Consider the following 12,188-nt stretch of genomic DNA (forward strand, 5'->3'; position numbering starts at 1 on the left):
TATGTGTTTTCTCGAGAAAACCATTCACTCTCTCACTCCTGCATCCAATATTCACCTACAACCGTTCACTCTTTCATTCATTAAAATGCTGCTTTTATAACGCTGGGCTTTTTTCTCAATGAATTGAAGACGATCAGGACGTCTTTGGTCCACCAGTGTGAATTTTGGCGTTTTGAGATTCTACAGTTTCTTCTCCTGGGGGGGCGTCTGTCAATCGAAGTCGGTCAGTTTCCAATTTGTGGCCCCGCCATTCGCCGATCCTGAAAGTTTTTTTTTTTTTTTTTTTTTAACTCCTTTGTCAATCCACCTTTGCCAAGATCTTTTCGGAAGACTTAAGATTTAGACCCGGGCCGCTGTTCCGCAGTCGCAGACCTCGCTGCGGTCTAAATGAGTCGTCTCGTGCCAAAAAGACAAAACTTCATGATCTCTTCCAGAGGTTTCTTTGATTTCTCCAGGAATGTTCAGTTTTCACAGCACATGAGGAGGAGGAGGGGGTCATTAACAGACCGTCACTGACGAAATACTTCGGTACTAGTGTGGATGTTTGAGTGCTTATTATTTCTCGTGTGCACCGTGAACCCGAAATTACGTAGGCGTTTTTTTTTTTTTTTTTGCAAACAAATGTCCAAATAAGTCGGATTATTAGTCGACGTTTAACCGAGTAAGAAGCTCATTTGATCTCCGACTGTGAAAGAAGCAGCCGGCGGTTTCCCGTACTTTGTGAAAGCGGGGGTTTGCGTTTATCATACAGCTTGAGTCCGCTGTAAACATCTGCCGCTGAGGACCAAAGGTTCACATGGGAGACGAAGCCGGCGCGGTGCAGGTGCCAGAGAAGTGTCCGACGGAGGAGGCGATGAGACCCTCAGATTGTCCAAAAAAAAAAAAAGATCCGATGCAAAAAAACCCGGCTTTGGATAGCCAGAGAAAATTCTAGCTGCTGTAAACAAAGGACCAGGATCCGTCACGCCCTCCCGCCTGCAAAGGTCACATTTCCCCCCGCGTGTAAAAATATACTCTATAAGTGGGATGATAACTTTGCCAGCGTTGGCTTCTTGCAAAAAGAGAGAAGTGAGCAGATCCAGCCATCTCTTCAAGCTGCGCATGAGACCGTGTGTTTTTTTTTTTTGTGTGTTTGTTTTTTTGCCAAGCGGCACTTCGTGAATCATTGGTATTAAGCACACTGAAGGGTATGGCTTTAATTCTGTCTTACACTTGCGTTCAACTAAATCGATCGGAGAGAAAGTTTATCGCGCTGTAAAAGCGAGCCATCGTGGAAAGAGTACAGCCCATTGAGTCTGAAAGCTGGGAGCTATAATTAATGTATGAGGGGACTCGGGATTGGCCGCTTTGAACCGGGCGCCTAGAGCACAATTTGCGATCTGCGCCTTTTTTCGGAACAGCAGAAAGTGTTCGGCCGTGACTTAATGAAAACCCACTGTGCGCTTTTAGATCTTGAAAATAAAAGTGCATGTAGCAAAACACGCCATACCGCTGTGCAAACGCACACACTCACATGCACACTCACATGCACACGCACATGCACAAGTACAAAATTGGCTCGCTGAGTCAGGCTTTTTAGATTCAGGTTTCAGTCGGTCCTCTGTCGTGTAGCTGACTGTAAAAAAGCACCCACTCATATGCAGTGCGGCTAATATTAGATCTGTGACATGCACAATATATGTTGCACCCTATATCTAATGGTCCGTTCATCTCTGCAGGCCTGTTTCTGCTAGCGCCTGTTCTGATGGCTCCAGCGCCGGCCACCATGTGCACTCCCCTGAGGACGCTCAACGACAGCCTCAGCCACAGGCGGCGTTACATGGTGAGAGCGCAGTGGCGTGTTTACCGTTTGTCGGTGCGCCGCTGATGTGTCGGGCGGAAGGCGGTGGCCTTTAGGATGGTACCAGCTGCAGAGGGTGAAGCAGTGTAAGTTACATGAATGTGGACACGGGCTTCTAAAGTGCAGCCCCTGACGACCGGCTCCCGGGACAAGAAGGAAATTCACCCGTTTCTTTTATTCCGGCGGGTTAAGTCCAGTCGGCTCGCGCACGGCCAAAACAGCACGGATTTTATGTACCCAATTTAACCTCTAATTGGAAAGCATTATCGTCATTACTTCATTACACTGCGGCTGGCCTTTTTAACAGTTTGTGGAGAATCGTTGAGGAAATGGGAAAAGGCCACCCTGTCGTCACTTGCACCACCAATTATGCCTGTCATTTTTTTATTTGAGTGTTCCATGTTCCCCTGCTAAACTGCAACAAATCACGGTAAATGGCTTGTATTTGAAAAAATACAGACTCTCCTATTCTGTAGGCAAACATCCAGTGTTGTCCAATGCGATAAGTGGATGAACGCAAGAAAAAAAAAGTGCATTTAATGTTTTCCTTTTTTTGTTTGTGTTGCAGAAGCACAACTTTCCCATCAACTACACCATCAAGGTTCATCATAAGGAAGTTTTTAAACTCTCAAACATCAGGAGAATGGTAAAAAAAAAGATCAGTCTTGTAATGTACTTCTTGTTCTTTTCCAGATGTAGTTTGACTCTTTGCGTGATCGACCTTTCTCCCGCTGTCATTCCCAGAGCTCGCAGATGAAGGGGTTAGATAAAATGGTTCTCCAAAGGTTATGGTTCCAGGTTAACCAAGGAGTATTAAAAAAGGTAAGAAATGCATTTCCTTGGACTTACCAGATAACCAGCCTCCCTCCTCATACTTTTTTCTCAATAAAACTGTAAAAACGAAGACCTTCTGTAATATCAATATGACAGCTCCTCTCTGGACTCTCAGGGCTTTGTGTTTTTAGATCGCCTTCGTGGCCTTTAAGAGGTCGTCGCGCAAGCGTCTCAGCTGTCTCGGTCCATTTGGTTGGTTCTATTAAGAAGATTTCTAATGGAGTGAAATCATCTGGAGGCCTCTTAGAAACGGGAAACTTAGAAAGCAGTTGTGCAAAGGTCATTTACGAGCGACTGTCCTGACACCGGCGTTGGGGGTTTGCAGCCTCCTCGGAAGTGCATTCTCTTATGGTGTGATTTCCGTTGAAAGATTTGGACATTATGTGATGTTAGCCATAGCAAATTGTGAGCAGCATGGCGGCATTTTACATTGCATTTTACATGTCATCTGGTGCATTATGTAGTTGTAAAATGACGAAGGGTGCCGAAAACAATCTGGGAGGATGATCTTCAGGCTTAAATGTGCATTTTGATCTATCGCTGTGGTGTTGACATGGATGTAGAAATAGTGTCACCCACTTTCTTGTCGAAATCTTCTTGTCTTGACAACTTGACTTGAATTTCTTCCCTTGAAGACGTTTCAGCCCCAGATCTTCATGGGGTCTTTTGGGCGGGTCGAGGTTAGGGTGGCTCGTTATGTAAATGTAAAATTTGAAACCAAGTCAGGGGGCGTTGTTATGCTAATGAGGGTGTCGTTCGTTGGGGGGGACTTGAAGACAGCAATGTCCATATTCTGGCCAGAGAAGACAGATGGTTCGAGAGAGGAGTCAAAGAAGCCATCTTTGTCAAAACAGAAAAAAAACGACTCTGAACAGCGGAGGGGGGCCTCAGGCACGACCTTTCACAGACCGATAACGGCATATTTGAATCGATACCAAGATGGATTTCCACACATGGACCAGGACCATCTGCACCCTCCAAACAAGCAGGAAAGATCCACCACCAGACCCAGACCGCAGTACCTTCCACACAAGCCTCAGTCCATCAGATCCAACAGGTTTCACGCCTTTGTTTAGCTTTACCTTTTCACATCCTGATCCAGGTAATCTCCAAAAGTTGCTCCTTTGTCTCCAACCAATGACACCCCTGTTGGCACAGCAACACCCTGAGACCTAGTTTCTGCAGATCCACTCTACCATCAACATAATGAGCCACCATGAAGCTGGACCCGCCCAATAGCCTGGCAGTTATATTGGGAAACTCCTCACAGACCACTAGAACTGGTCAAGTCTCTGGGATGAGGGGCTGAAACGTCTTCAAGGGAAGAAATTCAAGTCCAGTTGCCACGACGGATTTTGACAAGAATTCCCCATGACCTGGATGAACCTCCACAGACATCACTCACTTTGTCTGATTCACACATATGAAGAGAAAAGGTGTCTTTTTGAAGCCCACCTTCAGAACACTGGAGTCTCATTTAGGCCGTAGTTTCCTTTGTTGAGTCCTTATCAATTCCTTATCTGGTCTCTCCTCAATCTGACGGTGTTTGTGGCCGGAGGAAAATCAATTAGGAGAAGGTTATTGCTTGGATTTTCTGCTTTGGCCACCCCTCAGTCATTATTTGAATGAAATATAACGCGTATAAATCTCAGACTTAAGCCTGCTTCTCATTGTGAGCTGTCCAGTGACCCTCCGGCCGCCCCGTCTATCACAAGTAAGCAATTGAATATTCTTGCAAAAATTCTTTTGCGTGGTACGCTACGTCAGTCGTGTCCCTTGTTTCCTGGCCAGTGACAAAATAAATTCTGACCTTTCTTTCAAAAATCAAACCATCAATTTGGAACAGTTAATCCGCAGTCAGATCGCGCGCGCACACACACATACACCGGCAACAGAAATCAAAACAGTGCAGTCCATTCATAGCATATTACATCAAACATTTAGAAAAAAAAAAAAAAGAATTTATTAGTTGTTTTCAACATATTTACAACGAAATCCTGTTTTGAGCTGTGTGTAACTTCTGCATTTCACTACATTGATGAGGTTAAGGCATTGAGTCACAAGTCAACAAATGATCTATTTAGTTATTTCCCAAGTCAGGGCAAACACGTCCATGTCCAGACTCCAAAGTCCCAGCTGGATTCCAGGTCCCAAAGGAGAGATTTGCCTTTTTATCAGGTTTTAAGTCCTCAAACATCTTGAGCTGCTTGTATCTAATTAAGCATATCTGGTCAGGCAGGATGGATGACCAACCATACCAGTCGGGAAACCGTATTCCCAAAATTGTGTCTGCCGACAGTGGAAACCACTCTGAAGTATGAGGAGGTTCTGGGAAATCTTAATTGCCCAACGTCTGGTGTCACACTGGGAAAAGACGACCTAGGATTTTGACTGTTGCCCCCTGGCCAATTATATTTGGACCTCTTTTATTACCTATAACACATTTGTCAGAAAGTTGAACAGAACCTCCAGATGCTGGCTTCACTGTAAACTGGAGCTTCCAAGCTGTGTCGGACCTGGCAGACTGATGGACGCTACTGGAGACAAAACTATGATTTTAAAAAGCTAGTCTGGTTTATATCGTCACAGAGATCTCTTAAAGAGATCCTTCCTCGTAATGAAGTTCCCTGATGGGTGATGTACGTTGTGTTTTTTATTACTGACACTCAATTTGAAGCAGAGAGTGATGTTTTTATTGGACTCAGACGTACAGCTGTCATATGCAGTTAGCGGCAGAGGTGTTGTTATAGTTATATCCCACCAATGTCTGTAGTTAGTTCTCTTCTTTTTCTCAGATGCTGATACATCAGTCAGAAAAAGAAAAGGGATGATGACAAATCAAACAAATAACTTTGTGCCTTGCTAGTAACTAATGAAAAGTGGAATATAGTTTTCAGAAAAAAACAACTTGTATGTGTGGATGCGAATAATATCGTCATTCGTGATGTGCGTGTCATGAACAAACAGTTCAGAGTTCACAGCTGCCCTTCCAACCCGTAAAAATTAACGACTCACTCAATAACTCAGTGAACGAATCACTCAGTAGCTCGGAGCAGCCACCCCGAATCCCAAAATGAACGACTCACTCGGAAACTCAACAAATGAATCACTCAGTATTTCTCTTTGGTTTGTGATTCGTATAAACTCGAGCCGGTAAAAAGAATCGCGTTTCCTGTCACTACCAGTCATTAACCCAACAGACCGAGGAGATCATCTTAGCAACTTCTTAAGAATAAAAGAAAAATGGTGACGGTAGTTGTATTTTTTAATTTTTTTTTTACATTTCATTTTACAAAACTGCAGCACTGAACTGGAACGCGAACATTAACATGTCTTGTAGTGACAGTGGAGATGATGTGTGACCCACAGGTGGAAATATCTCATTCCCATATCGTTGAGTGTTACCGATCATCATGGTCGGCCGGTTTCTTCTTCTGGAAGGATTCATGTCAGGCGCCTTCCGTGAAGTTGTATGAACACCAATGAATTGCAAATGTCTGGATGGAAAATGTAATCGTTTTTTTCGATCGAGACGGAGGGGCGGCTGTGGATCGGCTGGTTGGGTGGCCGGCCCACCAATCCAAAGGTTGGCGGTTGGAGTTGGTTCAAATGGTCTAGTCGGCGAATCGCAAGGCACTGTGTGTGAAAATCCAGAGTAAAACGCTTTGAAACAGCGGTTTAGTGAAAGCTATATTCCTAAATCTTCCCACTCAGGTGTTTCATTTATTCCATCTCTGGTTTGTGTATTTGTGCTGGATGCCTTGGCTTGAAAGAAGGATGTCGTCTTTGATTTTTTTTTTTTTTTTTGTCCAAAAACTATATGCAAATTCAAATCACAGATCATCCGGGTCATGCCAGAGAGACATCCTTCGCGCCCGTACACCGCTGAGCTGGAAAGGCGTTTCAGGGATGCTGAGGGAGTCTTTGTACAGTCACATCCTTCAGAGGTAAGCCAGAGTTCACGCATCTAAACTACATCTGTATTCAATGTCTCTTCAAGTGAAGCAATTCAATAAGTAATTCAATTTCCCTCAGTATGCAAGGGTCAAAGGATATTGGCAGGACATGGATGTCACATTGTTCCTATTTATAAATATTGGGAATGAATGGCCATATTATTAGAAAATTAAATGTGACCTCCATCTATCCCCCAGACAGAGTTCAATGGCACTGAATTAAAAATTGACATTTAGCGCTGTGACATGGGGGTGGATGATGTTGTGCAGGATAAGGAGGGTAGATCTATATATAGTCTCGTCCTGATGGTAACTGAATACCGAAATGTCATTAAAAAAAAATTGGTCCTCTGTATTTGGGTTGAATAAGATTATCCAAATGCCAAGCATGAAGAATTGGACAACTTATAGGACTGAGGCCTTCTTTCAGACCCCTTTCAAGGACGGTTAAAAAAGTAACCCGCAATCCTGCATGCAAGTAACGGGCTGTAATGCTAGGAAACCAGCAAATTAAGACCGCAGAAAAAGAGGCTAACCCTTTTTATAATATCCTTATATTACAAAGGACAAATTAAGCTTAAGCAATCCGAGCTTCTTCTATCATCATTATAAAAGTGTTCGTCCTCACTAAGGTGGATACCTGCACTCGTGGTGAATGAGCGCGTCGCTAGATGTTGGGGAAGCAACTCGCGCTATTACCGGATTGTTTCAAAATGAGGTTATAAACATTTGCAAATGAAAAATGTCATCGCCTCTGAAAGCCTGGACAAACAGCACATCCATTGAGAAGATATATCGGTGTTTGTTGGACGCACGGGCCCAGAATCAAAAAGTGAAAGCTGAAAAACCTGCCTTAGGGTTGTTTTAGGGCCTGCTGAACGTCAGGTGTGGTTCTGACATATACACACTGGGAATATCGGAGAAGCCATCGCTCGTCCTCTTTGGTGCTCCTACGCTTGGAGGTTCCACGTGGCCTCCAGCAGTTAAAGGAGTACGAAAGAAGAGGGGACAGTAACCAAAGTGGCCTGTCTCAAGCCATGTCTTATATACTTGGCTCATTTGCTGACATGACTTTGACCCATGATGATCTTCTTCCAAGTCCAAGAGGATCCGATGCTTGACAACCGTGTTCAAAATCCAACTTCTTCTTAAAGAAAAAAAAAAGATACTACTGATCGATCCTCTGTGTCTAGGTGTTTCAGCAGGAGCTTCCCGAGAATGTCCAGGACATTTGGGATTGTCTAACAGAAGAGCCCGACAAAGTTCCGGAGTCCAGCTGGAAGTTTGCGTCTCCCAAATCCCTTCTGGACAACCTGTGCCACACCATGTACTGCCTCTTCAGCGAGTGCTTCTCCAGCACAGAAGCTCCGCAAGACAGTGAGTTTAGCAGGAGACACCTTTGAACGGCGATACAATGTGATGATTTGTTTTTTATAAAGACTCCAATACAATGCAGAACACCTACCGTAAATATTGACAATGAAAATACAGAGACATATTGTCATTTTTCATTTATTCATATTTCAAAAATTTATGCGCAGTTTGCTTGGATAATCGATAGCACTGGAAAAATATCCGGTCGTCCAAAGTTGCGTTGTAAAGCTGACGGGCGATCCGGCGGTTAGCGCTTCCGCCCCGCAGCAAGAAGGTCCCTGATTGGATATCTCCAGGGAGGCCTTTTTCGTGCGGAGTCTCCCTGGGGTTCGTTCAAACTATTCACCTCTTGCCCAGTGACAACTGAGATAGTGAAGGACCCGGTAGATTCACTCCTTCACAGCAAATCGGTTCAATGTCTCGTTCCTGCAGATAGAATTGTGGCCCGTAAACGGGGTTTCCCCTTCTGCTGCTTTTCAGACGCTGATTTCTCACATTGTACGAAAGGCCGGAAGAAAGGACTGAAACCCGAGAGCTGAGAAGAAGCCAGCAGGGTGAGATTGTCCCTGCTGAAACTAAATATGGATTATCTCACGTGACCCACAGGGACAGAGCAAGAAGGACAATCTACGCTGAAATCCACACTGCTACAGATATTTCAGTCCCGGTCCGTGAACATGAGCGAGTCCTTTCCCAAAGAGAAATGCAAAATAAAGCAGATATTATCTTCACACCATGAAACTGCCAATTTTTACCAATAACATTAAATATTCATAATAATTCTGTTTTTGCATGAGTTTTTTTTTTTTTTTTTTTTTTTTTTTCAAAATCACCAGCTTTGAAAGTAAGACCCCCAACTTCTCCGAGCGCTCCGGTTTCCCCCTTTTCGAAAGGGATTCGCTCATGTTCATCATTATCGAGTCAGAGACGTTTCAGCGGCGCTTCCGTCACATTCTTCTCCGAGGCCGGACGATCTGGACAAATAAATAAGCTCCATTCGCGAAGGGGCCGACCTCACTGACGCTGATGTCGCTTTGCCAGATCTCTGTCGGCGTCGGCCGGGATCCGCTCCGGCGGTCCCGGGAGAGAAGCCACGTGTTGGATTTATCGTACGGACTGTCTTCAGTGTCCAGCTGAATTTGTACCATAGCATGAAGTATTTTCTAAGGACGCCACCTTCAGCCGACTGAGTTGAAAGTGAGAGCCTCGTGCTTGAACTTGAAACCCGCAGACAAAATCGACAACTACTGTTTTCTCTCCCCTCCTTGTCGACTATGCTATCTACCGTGTAACTCTTCCTTTATATGTTCTTCATCCTGTGCGAAGAGGAAGGACTTCAAGTCACAAGCGGCAACATGCGAATCGCCTCGTTTGACTCAGCAATGCAATTTCCTATTTATTGTGTTTTTTTTTTTTTTTTTTTTTTTTTTTTTTCTCCTTGCATGACTCTTTTGGAAGACCTGTGCTGAGCTAACTGGATCAATAAATACAAACGTGAAGTAACATCGCAAAGGAATATGTCAATCTTACAGTCAGAGACCCGGCGTACGTCTTTAAAAACACAAAAATATGAAATGGATAAATGGCAATGCACGTCTAATTTCTAATTTTGTAAATCGGGATTTCCTGTCCACGTCAACGTATGTCGGCTTAATGTTACTGGAATAATGACTTTCATCAAAAACTATTTTATATCATCTAAGATTAAATTCACTCGAAGCGTTTTAGGCTTGTCACGTGGAAAAAAGAAAAACGAAAGCGACTAACTCTCTATAACATTATCTAACGCACCGTGTTTGTGCCTGATTACGTTAAAGGGTGTTTTAAAACACCAAACTCCTGCGCGTGTTTCTGATAAAGCTTGGGAATGGCGATTTTAACTGCGCGAACTATAATAAAAAACACATGAGATATATATGCATATATATATGTACATATATATGTATATGTATATAACCGCAAGCAGTTGAAAAGAAATTTAAAAAAAAAATTAAAAAGAGAAAAATAAGAGGGAAAAAAAATGGACCTGGCCTGTTCATCGTATTAGTCTTGCAGTAAAGAAGGAGTGATGTTTTCAGAGCTCTCGTCTGCAGAGTTGGACCGAGATGTCGCTCCGCCGTCCTCCGCGTCCCGTGTCGATCTCAGCTCGCGATGAGAGAAATGACCTTTGACCTGTGATGCCTCTGTGTTTTTGTTCTCACCGTGAACAATGTGTTTTAATTCGCGTGTGCGGGTCCAGAGTTTGTTTCCATCGTGTCACACGATTTCTCGGGTTTTGAAGAGAGGCGTCCGGTGCCAGAGATCGGGGATCGATCTCGGGGAAAAAAAAAAGGAAAGGATATGAGAAACGTGAGGCTGAAATGGTGTGAGCGTAAAAATTTATCTCCAGTCCCGTATCCAATCTAACGTCATGCGATTGTTTTAAAGGATTAATTCAATCCGTTCGAGGAAAACTCTTAAATTGGGCGATTATTGGGAATTTATCAAAGCACATGATATCAATTGGTTACACATTAGACACTCGTCTCTTTTGCCCAAGTGTTACCTGATGTTATTCTTGCAATCAATAATGTGACAAAAATACTCACAAGATAATCAAAGACCCGTTTAAAAAAAAAAATCAATTTGTGTATAAATATACCTCACATTATTATTGTTATCGTATTTGGGCGACTCAACGTACCACCTTGACACCTCTGGTCTAAACAGACGGGTTTAGCGGGTAACCCGGGATGTGGCCTGTCACCCTCACCGTAAAAAAAAAAAAGTGTTTATTTCTCAAATATCTCTGTTTAGGGGTGGACCTTTGGTGAAGGCATAACACTACTTTGTTACTTCTGCACTGGCTCCCCTTTGGATTAAAACAAAAAGGCTCCTTTGCATGCAGTTTGTAGTGACGTACCTGCTACTTTGCTTCAAATCCTGACTTGCTGGTTTAGTCAGTTTACGGCGTAACATTCCCTTAACTTAAATGTCCTTTGTTATGAGAGCATGTCAGAGAGTTGGTTGAAAACAATATGGAAGGCGAGCATTGCAGAGTACCGTTTTCAAATGCATGTAAAATAGGTGACGCTATCACTTTTGCTTTATATTTAACCCCAAATTAAGACATTATATACACATTATACCACATACACGGACTATATCTTAAGTAACACTCAGAAGTTCTTTCTTAAGTTGGCAGTGCAGGAAAATACAATTTAAAATATGAATGTGACGCTTAGAAGCTCGGGGTTTGTGTCTCAAAGGAACTGGAGTTGCTCACGAGGTTTCGCGGAGCATTGACGCGTGGAAAAACCCAAATGTATGAATGTTACGTGTTCAGGTCATGTGTTCAGCCAAAAATCAACAGGAAGTTAAGGTTCAAGTGTTGATCTGAGTCTTTTATTTGGAAAGGAACCCATTGAAAGCTTGTAACACCGGCTAACGTCCCACGTGCCAAAAAATGCTTCTCATGAAGTCGAAAAACCGTGAGAGACGATTATTAATGTGTTTCTGTAAATGCAGGAGCTGTACTTTTCTTAAACATTATCAATCATATGTAATTATATGGATGTCTTTTTGTAACCACAAGTGCCTTTTTTGATGTATTCAGAGATCCCTTTAACATAAAAGTAATATTTCCCACAACTGAATGGCAACAATGGAGTGATGATGACTGCAAACAAAAAAACTTGGATGGTTGTTGTCTGTTTTGGAGATAGATATTAATAACAGATTTTTATACAAAAAATACTGAAATTATTTATTTTTTGAAAATGTATAATGCTACTGTATGTGACAATACTTTTATGAAAGAAATAAGAATTAAATGGCTATTTTTATCAACTAAACCTGTTGCCGGTATCTTTTTAACGTGCTCTGTTGCTTCCATATCTAATATTTCAATGAGTTATAGGCCTGAATACTGGAATATGATGATTTTCTCATCTTTAGCAGGAGATTTACGGACACAAAAAGGCCCGCGCGGACAACTGACATTCCAGATTATGCTTTTGGCAGGTAAGGCCGCTTGATAAACTCCAGCTTTAAGGCAGGGCCTAAGTTGCATTGGTGCAATCGGAGAATCACGTAAAGCAGATTACCTTAAAGAAAGTGAGCAGGGGCTGAGATACGCAGAATTTTTTTTTAAATTTTTTTTTTATTTCCATAGGTCCAGAGCAAAAACTGTGGTTAAGTAAACT

The 12,188-nt window shown here is 42.9% G+C and overlaps 1 protein-coding gene across 1 annotated transcript in view; it reads left to right on the forward strand.

The window, feature by feature from the left end:
• il34 (interleukin 34) overlaps window positions 1-11,837 on the forward strand; it is a 30,495-nt gene extending 18,658 nt beyond the window's left edge. Inside the window, exons 2-7 of the mRNA XM_086163558.1 lie at window positions 1,719-1,822; window positions 2,409-2,486; window positions 2,585-2,662; window positions 6,514-6,621; window positions 7,824-8,007; window positions 8,485-11,837. Coding sequence (XP_086019684.1) covers window positions 1,719-1,822; window positions 2,409-2,486; window positions 2,585-2,662; window positions 6,514-6,621; window positions 7,824-8,007; window positions 8,485-8,543 — 611 coding nt within the window. The 3' untranslated portion in view covers window positions 8,544-11,837. The remainder of the gene's footprint in view (window positions 1-1,718; window positions 1,823-2,408; window positions 2,487-2,584; window positions 2,663-6,513; window positions 6,622-7,823; window positions 8,008-8,484) is intronic.
• The last annotated feature ends 351 nt before the right edge of the window (window positions 11,838-12,188 follow it).

Source organism: Fistularia commersonii, chromosome 17, assembly GCF_037954325.1.
Source record: "Fistularia commersonii isolate RoL2024-O1a breed Wild chromosome 17, RoL_Fcom_v1.0, whole genome shotgun sequence".
Classification (NCBI taxonomy): domain Eukaryota; kingdom Metazoa; phylum Chordata; class Actinopteri; order Syngnathiformes; family Fistulariidae; genus Fistularia; species Fistularia commersonii.